The sequence below is a fragment of the Mustela putorius genome, unplaced genomic scaffold (assembly GCF_011764305.1).
Source record: "Mustela putorius furo isolate JIRA1106 unplaced genomic scaffold, ASM1176430v1.1 tig00003853_pilon_pilon_pilon, whole genome shotgun sequence".
Taxonomy (NCBI): Eukaryota; Metazoa; Chordata; class Mammalia; order Carnivora; family Mustelidae; genus Mustela; species Mustela putorius.
The window spans coordinates 78,279,122-78,296,610 of NW_025422005.1; the positions used below are offsets into that span (position 1 = coordinate 78,279,122).

Below are 17,489 nucleotides of genomic sequence, written 5' to 3' on the forward strand. Positions count from 1 at the left end.
TAAGAAAAATATATCAAAATAAGGATAGACTACAGAAAATCATATGCTTCTAGAAGACCAAACACAAATTCCAAGATGTTTTTCATCATCTGAGACAAGCAAATAGCTTCTTTTTAAAGTGTACTTTTAAGTCTTCATGTTTGAAATCAGCCATATTGTCAAACAACTTATGGGAAAGGGAGAAGGAATTTGAGTAAGCAATTCCACTTATAAAGTGTGACAGCAATTGTACAACAACAACTTCCAAAGAAGCAAAGCAAGGAAAATATGACACATGAAAATAATGAGCTCAACATAATAAACTATAGCAATAATTCAATAATTAAACATTTTGGTTACAGAATTTAACTGATACATAAGTATTTACAGAATTCAAAGCACTACAGGACAGACCTAGGCCAGTAGAAAGGTACTTAATTTTCTAGAAGTAAATTCCAAACTTAACATTTTCCTACAGCACCTTTATCTTTCTGACAGTTCAGTGAAATAAAAACATTTTCTCTGTGAAAATAGCTCATTCCAAAGATAAAAGACTACCTAAGAAGACAGATATTATAAACTGAGTATTGAGTGGAAAAAACAATATGCAATTAGAACAACTTAACTAAAATAAGCTCAACGTTTTTACAGAGTCACCAAAAGAGTAAAATTATTCTCAAAGCAACTCTAATAAGATGAAGGAAAAAAGGAAAACTATTTTTGACTTAATATAAGTACCTGAAATTATTATACAACCAAAAGACATGAAATAAACATCCTATCCTTGAGTGTGGTGTGATGCTTTCAAACAAAAGACAAATAACCAAACTATCCATATCTTCATGTTTTCTCTCTTGAATATTGATCTGTAGATTTTCAAGGAAGATTTTAACCATATCATTTATTAACCTACTTACTCTCATCTTTTGTTTAAAAAAAAAAAAAAAAGCCCTTCCAAACGCCCAAAGACTTTGTGAATTCAGGCTTTTCTTTTAATAAACCAAAACTCTTAGACTATACTTTTATTACTCTATATTTTCTTATAACATCAGAACAAGACTATAATAGACATTACATCAAAAGCACAATATTAAAAATAATGCAATACTTTCCACATTTGCCCAGTTATTTTATATGAAACAGAAAGGAAGAAAGAGGTAATAAGTAGTATCAAAATAAGTCTGAGAACCAAATGTTTAATTTAATTTTAATTGAAAATCAACACCATGGTGAATTTATATATGAGAAATCAGTCAGTCATTCTGACTAAACTAAAAGGAATCCTAGGCCTTAAAGGAATCACTGACACATTTAATACATGGTTAGAAAGTCAGGTTAACATTTGAAAGTCATTTTTAAAATACTATATAGAATGAATTCTCAATTAGGTTACCTCTAAAGAATGTACATTTTAGAGATTTATGTAAAGAAAACAAATCAATATGTTAATCTAACAATTACCTTAATTAAAACTTTAACCTTAAAGCTCAAGGACTCATAGTGATCAATTTTTTATTAATGACAAGTTATTTAGTTAAGTAGTCAACTAGGCAAGCTAAGCAATTAATTCCACAACTTTGGAGACGTGATAGATTTCTTGTACCTTTATTCAAATAAATAGAAAATAGTACTGTGCATTCAACAGAAACTTGCATAAGTAGTTATTTACTTACTTTTTCTAATGTTTCAATGCGCTGTTTTAAAAGTCTATTTTCTGTGCGTAACCTCTGCAAAAAAAAAAAAAGGAAAATAGAAAAAAGAATAAAAAGAAACAACAAAAAAAGAGGTTTGTTTGCAAGCATTCCTGAAGAAAAGATACTTAAATCGTAATTCTTAAAATATACCACCTTTTATAAATAGGAAAGCTAAGGAATGGTTGATTACATTATTGTCTGTCAAACTCCTATAGCCTCAGAGTAGGAAATATATAGTAAAGGAAATGAAATTTATCAATACAGCTGTGAATGAAGTTTAAATATAAGCTACATTACACGTAGAAATAACCCCTTTCTTTAAAGTACCTACCATGACTCATAATCAACATTTTCTTATCTGTCTTAACATCCCCATTAGATAGAAAAGACTCTAACTCATTTACCTCCTACAGATACTATCTACACAAACAGTACTCAAATGTTTATCAAATAAACAAATTAGAAATCTGAAAAATGCAGCTCATAGGATATTCAGAACTAGACCAGCCTTCTTCTATGCCTTACATATGCAAAGCTACAAAACTCCTTACATTCTGAAAATATAAAGTTTGAGTTGTTTTCATTGAATTAATTATTTATAAGTTGTTGTGACCTTAAAAAAAAAATGGAGGCATCTTGCTGACTCAGTTGGTAGAGTATGGGACTTGATCTCAAGGTCATGAGATCAAAGCTCCATGTTGGACATAGAACCTACTCAAAAAAAGAGTAAAAAAATTTTTAAAAAATACCAAACTTTAAAAAATGAACAGTTCTGATTACTAGTATTTTCTTATAGTTCAAAAAGCAAAACCAGATTTGGGGTATCTGAATAGCACAGTTGGTTAAGAGACTGACTCTTGGTTTCAGCTCAGGGCCTGATCTCAGGGTCCTGAGATCAAGCACCATGTTAGGCTCTGCACTCAGCACAGAGTCTGCTTAAGACTCTCTTCTCCCTCTCCCCTTTCCCCCCTTCCCACACACTCTCTTTCTCAAATACAATAAATCTTTAAATGACAAAAAAGAAAGTAAAACCAGATTTTTAAAAAAATCTTCACCTAACCAATTTCTGATTCCCCAAACCCTATCAAATTACTATTAAGTATTAAAACTAAAACACTCTACATAAAAAGTCATCTTCTTGCATATTCCATTAACATTTTCATACAAATCCTGATATGTTATAACTTCCTTTTAGAATCCTTGGAGTTACTTCTCCATTTTGCCATCACTGAAATTTCAAATTTCCCTTACGTTTTGTACAAATTTACCCCAGAACTTAATCCAGCCTTCTTCCAACCTTACCATCCTCTAAATTCCTGCTTTTAAAAATGTTTTCCTCGAGGGCCCCTGGGTGGCTCAGTTGGTTAAGTGACTACCTTCAGCTCAGGTCATGATCCTAGACCCAGGATGGAGTCCCTTGTCGGGCTCCCTGCTCAGCAGGGAGTTTGCTTCTCCCTCTGACCCTCCCCCCTCTCCTGCTCTCTCACGCTCTCTCTCAAAGAAATAAAATCTTAAAAAAAAAAAAAAGAAAGAAAGAAAAAAGAAAAATAGTTTTCCTCGGAAATTTCTATTGTCAGACTATCATTTTTCTAGTAAAGACTAAAATATAGTTTACATAACAAAAAAGTCTCAGACCAAGGAAATAAAGATTCTATGAATTATATCTTTTTAAGTAAATCAGAAATTGGAACAAATAAATCAGAGTTATTAGAAAGATTTGCAAATTAGATTTTCTTGTTCTATTCACTTAGAATATATTTTAATAATTAGAAATCAATTATTAAAAAAATTTTTAAAAAAGAAATCGATTACTACTTTATATGTGATTTCTGACTACAAAATAGCTTGAATTTGATAAGAAAATGTTTCTCATTTCTTGGCTATTTTAGTATGTGTAGCACAGTGGTCTAGACAAATAAGCAATTACTAAATTGTTTTAAAATCTGCAAATCCAAAGAAACAAATGTGCTTCTCAAAATGTTCTTAACACACTTTACCAAAAAAATAAAATTTTGTTTATCCTAAATGACTTATTAGAAAGTTCAGACAATTGAGTAAATATAGTTAATGTTACAACAGAAATGATGCTAAAATATTACAAAACTTAGAACTAAAAACATTTACCTAGGTTTACCTCTCCATTCCCTTTAAATCTTCTCAAATTTTGCTATAAATAAAAATCTAAATTGGTTTCTTCCCCAAACATCTACCCAAATGTCTGAATACCACTTTTTAAATAAACCAATTCCTCATTTATGTGACGTTGATTTCATCATAAATTGATAAATATAAGACTTTATCAGTTATTAAAGACTATTTCAGGATTACCTATTAAATTTCAAGTGTTTCTATCCTTTTTTTTTTGGACTAACACAACAAAATTTTGTTAATTATATTTGTAATCCCCTTTATTGTCTGGTGGAGCTAATTTCCCCTATCCTTATATTGTTTTGTCTATCCTCCCCTAACCTTAAGTACTAGTATAGTAAATTAGTTGAGTGGGTTTTGAAGTTAGGTAGGTTTAGGCTCAAATCCTCACCACAAAATTAACACCTGTTCATTACGTTTTCTGTTACTCAGTACTGTAGACCATACATTTTCTCACCTAGAAAATTAGAGTAATAAAACCTACAATGACATGGGAAGAATTAATGAGATAGCATAATACCAAAAACTTGATGAATGATAAGCATTGCTCATAATATTCTTGAAGTCAGGCATGAATACTATTTTACAATTTTTGTCTTTTGTTTATAACTATTCTTTAGAAATTTTAATGCTCTGAAAAATCAGAAGGAATTAAATGACTGGATTTGTTAATGTGTATTTGATGGGGGAAATCATAACTTTATTTAACATAGAGTTCTTTTGGTCTCTCCCCTTCATTCACCCTTTTTAAATGCCTTTATGCCAAGTTTTTCAGTGATAATTTATTAGGTTCTATCCTATTTCCCAGATGTTTTTATTCCTATTTTAGGTGGAATTCCTTTTTCTAAGATATATATTTTTTTAAGTTAAATTTATTTATTTTTTAAGATTTTATTTATTTATTAGAGTGAGAGAGAGAGAGTGAGCGAGCGCACAAGCTGGGGGAACGGCAGGCAGAGGGAGAGGGAGAAGCAGGCTCCCTGCACAGCAGAGGGAACCTGAGGTGGGGCTCAGTCCCAGAACCCTGGGGTCATTCCAGGACCCTGAGATCATGACCTGAGCTGAAGACAGTCGCCTAACCAACTGAGCCACTCAGGCACCCTTTTTCTAAGATATTTTGATACATAGGAAAATTGATGACTAAAATCTATCATTTGATTGAATTCTCACTAATTTCTGAGTACCTATCTTTTTAATTACATTTGCCAGAGTAAATGAAGAGTGTTGTCTAAACTTTAAAGTGAAAACCATAAAGAGGAAGACAGATACTTTAAAAAAAGAGGGAGAGACTTTTGACCTATCAAATTAGAAAGGAGAAAAAAAAATGAGAAAAGGGAAAATGAAGAGCGAGAGCAAAAATGAAATATCTAATGTAAGCAAGGTGTTAGTGGAATGGAAACTCGCTGCCAAAGAGAACATACCCTGGAAATACTCTTTAGGAAATTTACTGAAAAATACTAATATCCTGTAATTCAATAATTCTACTCTTTACAACTAAGAAAACAGAAGGTGCCAAAAACCTTATATACAAACATGCTAACTATACGTGCTATTTTTAATGGCGAAAAATGATAAAAAAAAAAAAACAACCCAGAACTAAATATCCCCAAATAGGAAAATTTCAATTTCTAACAGCTCACTTTATTCTTCCCGTTTTGTTCTTATTCATTTTATGAAATAACCCAAACTCAATAATCTTCCTCACTGAGACAATCCATTGATCCTACCAACTTTCCATTGTCTCTCTCTGATGTGCTCTCTTCCCGCTTTATAAAATTTAATTTCCTATCTTACAGATGTTCCATTTCTTTTATCCTCCCCTCTGCCCTCTCTTTCCTTAGGAGATAGGATACTTGCCTGATAAAACCACCACTCTGGGTTAACATACTGACAACTCTGTGTCTGCGCCTATGTTGGTAAATATAACTGAAGGAAAATAAAACAATGAAGTTTGTTGAAATTAATTCAGTTTAATTAATTTCAGTTGGACTACTAATCTGCCCTAGCAGCAATAATGTATTTTCTTAGACCATGCCTTCTCTCACCCTCTCAGACCCCTAATTCATACTTGTTCCTCTTTCTTCAAATCAGGATCTCTTCACCCCACTGTCACTCTCAAATGACAATCTTGTTTCTGATTTCACTGAAAGAACTGAAGCAGTAAGAACAAAACTTTGCAAACTCCCACAACTACATTTTACCTCTTACCTACATTTTTCCCATATATTTTAGGTTCTCTCTTGTTCTTCTGGATTAACTATCCACACTAGGAGACCTCATCTCCTACTATGGGATAAATCCCAAACCGTGCTGACCCTACAATTACCCCCTGCCATTCACACATCACCAGTTTTTCCTACGTGGTTATCACCACGAAAACGTAGTTATTTTTCCCATCTTAATGAAAAGTAAAGAAAAATCAAAATCCCCTTAATATCATGACCCTCTCTAAGCTACTGTCCCATTTCTCTCTTCTTTATAGCAAATTCCCTGAAAGATATCTATACTCCTTATCTCCATTTTTTTCTAGTTTCAATCAAGTTTTAGTTCCCACTATTTCTCTGCTCTTTTCCAGCTTACCTCCACGCTGACAAATTCAATGATTACTTCTCCATCCTCAACTCACAAGAACACTCCTTAGCACTGACAGAAAAATCCTTCTTTTTCTAAAACTCTCTTTTTTCTCGTGCCTTTAGGACACTTAGACTTTGTGTTCTGCTTTGCTCTCATCTTTCTAACTTAAATGTTGGCTTATGATCAGGCTCAATTCTTGAACTCTCTTCTCTCATCTACACTCATTCTCCAAGTAATGTCATCCACTCTAAAGGCTTTTACTCTCATCATTCTGCCAGTAACTTCCAAATTTATATTTTGAGCCTGCCCTATCTTAAATTCAACTCGGAATATTCAAGAAGCTACTCTGAATATCTCCTTGGCATCTGATTCTTAAATTATCTCAAACTAGGCTCTTGATACTCATTCCCAAAGCAGAACTTTCTGCAGACTCCCCCATCTCAGGTACTGAGAACTCCGACTTTCTCCCTACTAAAGCCAAAATGCTTAATTCCCATTTCTCTCATACCTCCAACTTGTCAGCTTTATCTTTAAAGTCTACTCAGAATCCAATCACTTCTAACCACCTCAGTCCAAGCCACCATCATCTATTGCCTGCAGTACTTCATCAGCCTTTATTAGTCTTCCTGTCCCCTGCAATCTACTCTCAACATACCTTCTCCTCCACTGAAAACCCAAATGGTTTTCTAGGTTCAAAGTGAAAATCTTCACATGTTCAACAACAGTAACTCCTGTTACTTTCCTGATCATGTATACTGTCCCATCCACAATGGTTTCCTTCCTATTTCTCCCTGGGCACATTCCTGACTGTCTGTCAGGCACATTCCTACTCTCCGTCCAGATATCTATTTATCTAGCTTGCTCACTTCCTTCAGCTATTTATTCAAAAGTAATCCAGTCAACTTCTCTAAATTTTCAATCCAAACACCACCATTTTACTCTCCCTTTCCAGATGTATTCTTTGCTCTGTTGAACACTTAACCTCATCAAAATATTATGTATTTTACTTTTGTGTTTATTGTCTGACTCCCATTCTAGAATGTAAGCTCCATGAGGGCAGAAATTGGTCTATTTCAGCAAAACGTTTCAAGTGCCTAGAATAGTGTTTGGACATGTAGTAGGTTCTACAAATACCTATTAAGTGGATGACTTGAATAAATTACATTACTGTATCACCTCCATTGGATATTATTATACAGCCACTCACTTTTTATTGAAAGTTTATGATGCCACAGAAAAATGGGCATTTGAATCTTTCTTACATCATAATATATTAAGTCTTTTTTGGAAAGCAGCAGTGTATACATTGAAGAGTAGTATGGGTCTTAGAAAAACATAAATCAGATTTCAAATCCTTGACTTTCACCATTTTCTAGCAATGTGACCACTAGCATATTTTTTGAGCTTTTTGAAGCTCAAAAAGACAAGGATAAGAACCCTCTCATAAGGTTATTAAAAGAATAAAAGTAGATGATACATGTAAATGACCCCTTACATATTAAGTGTTAAATAAATGTGTCAATACTAACATTTCATACTGATTGTTAAATGTAACGCCTGGATGACTCATATAACATTTCTCATGTTTTCCTTTTTTACACCAGGCAGTGCATACACAAGTGTTTTTGTATTATTCTCTCTTTTTCAGCATCTCTGGAACACTTCATAATTTTTAAATTAAAAAGAAAAATTGAACTTCTGACTAAAAACCAGTGAGAATCTCTAACTCTTCCCATTTGCAGGGCTTAAATCTCTACATCCCAAAGCACAAAATTTAAAAATGAAAGATTATCAGCTCAACTGTCAGTCTTAAATAGAATGGGGGAATAAAGGTTTTCTTTAATGATTTGTGAGGTACCCTAATATAAACTAGAATTTTAATTTTTCTTACCTCCTCCCCCTCACCTGAAAGATCAATAGATTGGAAAAGGATACTGAGAAAGTCGTTTCTATTAATAAAATGTAAAATTCTCCATATAAAACAATTATTATCAAAATCTTTCTGTAACACTTTCAGAAAAGGGTTGGAAAATACTTAAAAGTTACACCTTCATTACAGAACCTCCAGATATCATTCTTAGACAAAAAAGTCCACAACCCAAAGGTCTTAGAATTTTAAGTAAAAAAAAAAAAAAAGGAAACTTTATCAGTGGCAGATTTTTTACTTCCACACCAAAACATCAAATAATTTGTTAATCATACCATTTGCCTGTATAAAAAACAGTTTAAGATTATCTCTCTGAAGGCTCTGAGAAGGACTAAGGCAAGAAAGCATTAGTTTAAGAGAGCTCATTCTCTTGTTATAAAAGGTCCCTTATAAAAGGGACCCTGGAAAGAAGGGAAGAGAGTGGGACTAAGGAAGTGGCATTTCCCATTTTAGAGAAAGCCTCCAATAATACATGGCTAACTATCTGTAATGCAGTGGTCATCTGATTATGACTGAGATGAGTTGCCAGGTCCAAGTCAAAAATCAGACATACCCAAGCTTATGCAAAGTAAAAAAAAAAAGAAAGTGCAGTCCCACAAAAATGGTCATGGCTTTGCCCTTTTTGGTGGCAGGAGGAGTAAAGAAGGAGATGAAAATGGTTTGAAAATAAGAAAAAACTATGTGGAAACAAAATTTTGTAAAAAGAACAAACTACCTTTGAGATCAGCAAATTTTATTTACCCAATGTGATACTATTTGAACTTTCACTCTCCCCCACCCCCCAGTTTCATTTCTATAAACACTTTGTGCCATCTGTTTTTTCCCAAGACACGTGGAGCTGGCATTCAGAAGGATTCTGTGAGGTATATTAACCATAAATTTCTCCCAAAACTGGTTTGAGAAAAACTGCAAATACAAGCTAAATTGTGCTAAAGATCTTTCTGAAAAGGCCTCTTGGTATTCCTACTCTTCGTGTGATTTAATTTTAGAAGAAACTTCTTTCAGAGCAAAGATTGTTCATAGAACTGTGATTTTTTTTTTTTTGACATAGCATGGTGAAATGAACAGGATGGCTTCCCATCCTCAGATTCTTGATTTGTAGTTCCGAATATTCGTGGTATGCGATAACCCATACTCTCTCCCCACTCATCAGGATGACGTACTTTTCTACTTTCAGTAGGTTGAAGTGGAGGGTATGATTTAATGTTACTCTTACTCATGGTACCTAAAAGAAAAGCAAATAGTAGAGCAGCAGTTGGGTGACATATTTTTTAAAAAGGAGGGACAAACATCCACAAGGTTCTTTTCTTTCTCTCTGAAAAATGTAGAAGTATCTATTTCCATTTAATAGGGAATACTGATAGAAATGAAAATAAAGCATCTAGAAAAAGGAAATGGATGAGAGAGAGGTCACATAGAAACAAAGGAGAGGTTTCTCTGAGGAGGCTTGAGGCTTTTGAAAAGGACCATGGCAAGAAAGAATACCAATTTCATAAAACTCATTCCCTTAATTGTAAAAAGGTTCTGTAGATGTAAGTAGTGAAGAGGTACTTTATAGCAAAAGTGATTAAGTCATGGCTAAATAATCATAAGTAAGGTGGTCATCTAATGTCTTGCCAGGTTCAAGTCAAAACTCAGACACATCCAAATGCAGAGTTTTAAAAAAAGGGGGAGAGTCACTCAAAATCTGTTCCTTTATGTTTTTTTGTTTTTTGTGGGGTTTTTTTTTTTGGAAGGGGGAGATTACAGACAAAGAGATAAGAAATTGCATCAGCGAGTCACTGAGTTTCTTCACTAACTCCTGCTTCTACTCATTATCTCTATCCTGAAATGTCAACATAAAACCTATAGAACTTTCCTTAACTTCCAGCTGAATAATGTCAAAGATCCTCAACTTAAGAACTTCTGACCTACAGGGGATACAAATAAAAATTTTAAGGTATACATAGGAATTTATATATCCCTCAAAATTGGCAATATACCTGGTTCCTGTGGAGAGTTCAAAAGTATAACCTTTGCTTAGAGATTAGAAAATTGAATTAGTCCAAGTTTCCTGAAGCTCTAAGGCAGCCGTAATTAGTTCTGGTGCAATGATTTGCTCGATTTGGTGTACCTCAGACTACACGGCTGCTAGTCTATGTACACTATAGATAGACTTCTCCATATTTTTAAAAACATGCTTAAATGAAGTGGTCATTATCTTCCCTGTAGAAGTATTTTCTCTTGACGACCCACCAACAAATCTAGAAACAGCTGTTCTCACACTAGAATGAAAACCACTTGTTGCATTATTCTGGATTTTGAAATGTCTATTTTTAACTATAACATAGTGGGATGATAAATAAATTCATCAGTAAGTAATAAAAAACATCGCTGTTAAATGTGTTACAGGAAATAGATATACCAACATAACCAAATGACTGACTTTAATAAGTGTATGTTTGGCACTTTAAAAAAGTCCTGAGATGCTTACTTTAATTTCAACTTGCTCTTCCATTTCTTTAGTTTTTATTGTAGTGTATTCCTTTTCAAGCCTAAGAAGAAAAAAAAATTAACGATATGTTTTTATTTAGTTACTAAATTATAAAATTTTATCCTATTTATTAATACAAAATATAATTCCAGTAGGTACCCCCAACTTATAAATTGAGACACTTGATATTAGAAAAATAATCTGAATAATTACATGAATTCTTACCTAAAAAACTATTTCACAAATAACAAAAATGAGAACCACACACAAATAAACTTTAGAAAGTAAAATATATAAGGCATTTAAGAACTGAGTATACAGATTCTACTTAGCCCTAAACTTATAAAAAGAACTATCATTCTTCCTCAGATTAAAATACAATGGTTAAAATCCACTTAAAAAAAAAAAGTACTAAAAATGGTATTAAAGTTATAATGGGGAGAAGAGGAACAATTATTTTTTAAAGATTTTATTTATGTATTTGAGAAAGTGAGACAGAACAAGTAGGAGGAGCAGCATAGGAAGAGGGAGCAGCAGGCTCCCCAATGAGCAGGGAGCTTAATGTGGGGCTTAATCCCAGGACCCTGAAATCATGACCTGAGTCAAAGGCAGGCATTTAACTGACTGAGCCACCCAGGTGTCCCGGAACAGCTCTTTCCAATAAAAGGATTCCTGAACATAGAAAGAATGAAGCAAATAAAAAATCACCATGAAAAAATAGTAATAATAAAAATAAATTAAATAAATTAAAAATCACCATTAGAATTCCCCCATAAGCAAGAAAACCCCCCATAGGCAAGGAAAACCAATGGAAGCTAAAATTATTAGGTAAAAAGTGTAAGCACAATCTTAAAGTATCTCTCAAAATATTTAGATATTACCAAGGGAAAAACAGTAGATTTGTACTACAGTACCTTGACAACCTGAGCTAACTGATCAAGGTTAATACTACTAATAATACATGTTGATATCAAGCACCCCTTGTTAAGATGTACTGAGAAGGGTACCTCACCTCCATGATATCCTTCCCAAGAATGTATATCCTCAATCTAATCAAGAGAAATCATTAAACTCAAATCAGCAAACCCCCTGACTGGCTCACTTCAGAAATATCAAGGTCATGAAAGATAAAACTGAAGAACTGAAGAACTGTCACCAACTATAGAAGAGTAAGAAATGACAAATGCAATGTACTACATTTATACTACTGTAAGTATAAAATTATCTTTACAAAAATTTATAGGCCATAGAAAAGTTATTCCCATCAAGTTATTTTTAGATCTTACTCTGGGCCAAAAATGTTAATAACAAGTTTAACTACTCCTAATACTAAAAACCTAGGCCCCGAAAACTTAGAGCTGTCAAAAATCAAATTCTCCCTCAAAGGAGAAAAGCCTATTATTTACCATATATAAAATTTAACTCACAATAACTTTTTTTACTGTGATAAAATACACATAGCAAAATTTACCATCAAAATGTAGCCATTTTTAGCTACACAGTTCAGTGGTATTAAATACATTTATAATGTTGTATAGCCATCACCATCATGTGCATTGTTCTGTTTTTTCATCAACTGAAATTCTATACCGTTAAATAAGAAAACCCATTCCTCTCACCAGGTCCTGGCAACAACCATTTTACATTCTGTCTCTATAATTCTGACATTAAGTATATCATATATATGGAATCACACAGTATTTGTACCATTGTGAGTAGCTTATTTTACCCAGCTTAAAGTCCCCCAGGTTCATCTATATTATACCTATGTTGAGCATCTTTTTATGTGCTTATTGTCATTTGTATTTCTTCTTTGGAGAAATGTCTATTCAAGTCCTTTGCCAATTTTTGAATCCACTTGTGTTTTTTGCTGCTGAGTTTTAGGAGTTCTCAGTACACTGTGAATATTAATCATTCATCCAATACATGCTTTGCAAGTATCTTCTCCCACTTTTGAGAGGGTCTTTGGATGTGCAAATTTTTTAAATTTTCACAAAGTTCAATTTGTCTATTTTGTCTTTTGTTACTTGAACCTTTAGTGTCAAATCCAAAAAGTCATTGTCAAATCTAATTCTAAGCTTTTGTCCAATGCTTTCATCTAAGAGTTTTACTGTTTTAGTTCTTACATTTAAATGTTTGATCCATTCTGACTTATATTGTGCATATGATATTTAAAAAGGGTCCAACTTTGGTTTTCTGCATGTGAATATCCAGTTTTCCCAACATCATTTGTGAAAAGACAGACCTTTCCCTACTGAATGGTCTCAGCACCCTTGTCAAAAATCATCTTGGGAGATTTCTTGGGAGTGCTATTCTATTCCATTGGTCTAGATGTCTATCTTTATCCTAGTACCCTGTTTTGATTATGATAGCTTTATAGTAAGCTTGGAAATCAGGAAGTATGAGTCCTCCAGCTTTCTGGTTCTTTGTCAAGATGGTTTTAGCTATTTGGGTCCTTTCAGTTTCCTAATGAAGTTTAGGATGGAGTTTTCTATTTCTGCAAAAAATATCATTTTAAGAGAGACTTCATTTTACTCCATAGATCATATTGGGTAATACTGATGTGTTAACAATATTATATTGTCTTCCAATCAATGAACACAGAATATGCTTTTATTTATGTCTTCTTTAATATCTTTCAGAAATGTCTGCAGTTTTCATTGTATACATCTTTCACTTCCTTGGTTAATTCTCCATATTTTATTCTTTTTGATGCTATTGTAAATGGAATAGTTTTCTTAATTTCTTCTATGTTAATCATTGTTAAGGTATAGAAATGCAACTAACTTTTTGTGGGTTGACTTTGTAACGTACTATTCATTAGCTATTTTTTGTAGAAGGGTTTTTCTACATAAAAGATCATGCTGTCTCTCAACTGAGATAATCTTAATTTTTCTTTTCCAATTTGGATTTTTATTTCTTTTCCTCTTTATTTCTTTTGCTACTTCCAATACTACGTTGAACAGAAATGGCAATTACCAGAATTCTGCATTTATCAAAAACAATCTGCATATAAGTAGATGAGTGCAATTCAAATCCATGTTGTTCAAGGGTTAATATTCTTTTCCTTTGGGGTATACTTTTCTTTTTTTCCATATGCCTGTGATATTTGTTAAAAACCAGACATTTGGGGGCGCCTGGGTGGCTCAGTGGTTTAAAGCTTCTGCCTTCAGCTCAGGTCATGATCCCAGGGTCCTGGATCAAGCCCCCATCGGGCTCGCTGCTCAGCAGGGAGCCTGCTTCCCCCCTCCCCCTGCCTGCCTCTCTGCCTACTTATGATCTCTGCCTAACAAATAAATAAAATCTTAGAAAAAAACAAACTAAACATTTGAAACTAGTAATGTAATAACTCGAAAAATCAGTCTCCCCTCTCCTCAGAGCTCACGGTTTTTTGTTACTGATTTTGTCTTGTTGATTGTTATAGGCTACATTTGTGCTGAAGATGAACCTGATAGTTCAGGTTCTGAGCTGTAAACTGTCTCGAGACTTTTCTGAGACTTTCCCTGGGCATGCACAGTCACTTTCTCATTTCCCTCAAATACGCAGTTTTTTTTGAATGTTCCAGTCTTTCCTGTCCATCTCCCAAAAGGGCAAAAAAGGAAAATAAAGGGAAGAGAAAGGATGATGTCTTTTAAATCTCTTGGCAGTTATGTCAGCTGGAGGAAGAGGGGACTTGCAACAATGGGGAGTGGTGCAACACCAATGGCTGCTCACTTCCTTGCACCTATGATCAGGAATAGCACAGCAATCACTGATCAGAGCACACAGATCCCTGATATCTACAAGACAAGGTCATTTTTGCCCACCCTGGTTCCCACAACTGCATGAAGGTTGCTCAAGAAATACTAGCACAGCTGCCTACCATGAGGCTGAAGGGTAGAGAATAGTGCTAAGGGGTGCTAATGTGCTAAGAGTTAAAAGTGACCAAATTAACCACAATTCACCATCGAAGGCTTCCTCTATAAGTTCAAAGGTTTATAGTAAGCCCCAGGGTTCCAAAACAGTCCCATCAGATTCTGCTACTGCAATTGTTTTTTTGGTGGGAGACAGATTCCTGGTGCCCTCTACTCCATCTTCCCACAATCCTCCCTCAAATCTGACTTTTTAATGCAAGTTGTTATGCCCACTTGGAGGCTAAGAAAGATTAAGAAACTTGTCTAAGGTCACACCCTTGACTGCTGTACTACTCTGTCTCTTACTTTAGTATACCTACAAGGATAGCACATCCTAAAAAGTTTATAGAAGACTCTAAAGAGGTACAAAATGTTTTGAACAATGGCTACACTGCTGGAAGTTTACAATCTGCACTAGTGCCTACTTTGAAGTGAGTATTTTGTTATGTGTAGGTGATAAATGTTATCATTACTCACTCATATGCCTAAAACAAAATACTAGAAATCATCATTTAATCCTTGCTTTCCAATTCAGTCACCAACCACATTCAACTTTCTTAACAATGCTCTAAAATATATTATTCCTCCTTCAACTGCACTGATAGAGTTTTTGAGAAGTTTTACACCTACAAAATAAGTAAAAAGAGTATAGAGTTCCCATATACCTTGTCCCCAGTTTCTCCTATGTTAAACATTTTACATTAGTATAGTACATGTTAACAATTAATAAACTAATATTGATACACTGTTAACTAAAGTCCATACTAAATTCATATCTCTACATTTTTGTCTAGTGTCCTTTTCCTATTCTAGGGTTCCATCCAGGGAATCACATTACATTAAGTTGCCACGTCTTCGTAGGCTCCTCTTGGCTGTGATAATTTCTAAGACTTTCCAGGTTTTTGATGACCTTGATTGTTTGAGGAGTACTGATCAGGTATTTTGAAGAATATTCCTCAGTTGGGATTTCTCTTATGTTTGTTTGTGACTATATTGCGGTTATGGGTTTGGAGGAAGACCACAGAAGTCAGTCCCATTTTCATTTGATCATTTGTATCAAGGGTAAAAATTATTACCAGGATATCACTATTGATATATTGACCTTGACCAGTGGGCCAAGGTGTGCTTATAAGGTTTCTACAAAGTGACTTCAAAGTAGTTATAGAGCTACACCATTCTTTTATTGGCAGCATTTTTAGGTCTTCATTATACCTTTCCTTAATTACCAGAGGATACTCATAATTGTTCTCTCTGCTGTCAGTTTCATAATTCAATCTTTTCTGCACACTATTGCCAGGATGACATTTTTACAATGTTGAATTTGGATCATGCCACTCCCAGAGGCCAACTGCTTCAGTGTCTATCCATTACCTTCAGGCTGCATTTTAAAGGCTTACTAAAAGAAATCAAGGCTCCTTGGAGAAATGATTTGCCCCTGTGCAAAAAGCAGGTAAGGCATAAGATGATCCTAGAGCTTTTTGTTATCTTAAAATAAGGAAATTCTCAAAGAATCATGAGGACATGTCAAAAGGACAAAACAGTCAGCTTGAAAGGACTCCTACTGGACAAAGCAGGGACAACTGGAAAGTAATGAATTATAATTCACCAAATAAAAAAAGAGCCTACAAATTCACACTTATGTAAATAAATGAATAAATATATTAGCAAAAAGGAAAAGCTCTTCCTTACAGTAGAATACCAATTAATAAAGAAGGAATGAGACAGTGAGAAAATCATAAGTGGATGTAAATCTGGTGAGGGAAGGTGTGGTAAGGAACAAGATATTATATAATCTCAAAGCATCTGGAAACTAACAATAATAGACAAAGTAATAACATTAGAGTAGTTAAGCATGGCAGACATCACCTTATTAACCCAGTGATTATAGAGATATCATCATCAATTCTGAGATTAACCAGCGGTACATACCTACTGCATGGTTAATTGAGAAAATACATCATTGGTGTACCTGCCGAAAATGTACAACCTAAATCTACTCACGAGGCAATGTCAGAAAAACCCAAACTACAGGATCTTCCACAAAATAACTAGCTTATACTCTTCAAATATATCAAGACATACAAGAAGAGTGGAGGGAGTACTTGAGATTAAAGGAGATTGATCTGACACAATTAATGCAATACATGATCCTGGAGTACTTAAAGTGGATCCAAAACCCAGGAGGTGAGGGGTAGGGAGTGGACAGAGAGAGGATTCGGCGGGGGTCTGAAAGTAGATGAAGTAAATGACAAAATCTTAATGTTGAATCGCTATACTGCATACCTGCAACTAACACTATGTGTTAACTATATCAGAATTAAAACTTTAGGGGCGCCTGGGTGGCTCAATGGGTTAAAGCCTCTGCCTTCAGCTCAGGTCATGATCTCAGAATCCTGGGATCGAGTCCCGCATCGGGTTCTCAACTTGGCAGGGAGCCTGCTTCCTCCTCTCTCTCTGCCTACTTGTGATCTCTGTCAAATAAATAAATAAAATCTTAAAAAAAAAAAAAAAAGAATTGAAACTTTAAAAAGATGACTATTAACTGTTTAATCTGATGATATATGGATATTTGTGGATATTTATTATTCCAGTGTCTCTCTGTATATTTAAAAAATGTCCTGAATGGAAAAAAAAAAATAGCAGATGGAATATGATGTGGAGCTAATGAGTAAACTATTCTTTCCTTCACAACTGAATTTCATAAAAGAAGAATGAAATGCTATGTTGAGGTAGGTTTTATTCTGTTGTTTTTAAGTCAGAACTCAAAAATACCTTTGTACACTGAAGAAAATGAAACAGAA

General features: G+C 34.0%; 1 protein-coding gene across 10 annotated transcripts in view; it reads right to left on the minus strand.

Annotated features, from left to right (window-relative positions):
* The window catches only part of EVI5 (ecotropic viral integration site 5), a 205,896-nt gene that overhangs the window by 108,614 nt on the left and 79,793 nt on the right, over positions 1 to 17,489 (minus strand). For all 10 annotated transcript variants that reach the window (XM_045064863.1, XM_045064856.1, XM_045064857.1 and 7 more), the window contains 2 exons: positions 10,796 to 10,856; positions 1,653 to 1,706 (listed from right to left, as the gene is read on the minus strand). In XM_045064863.1, coding sequence (XP_044920798.1) covers positions 1,653 to 1,706; positions 10,796 to 10,856 — 115 coding nt within the window. The remainder of the gene's footprint in view (positions 1 to 1,652; positions 1,707 to 10,795; positions 10,857 to 17,489) is intronic.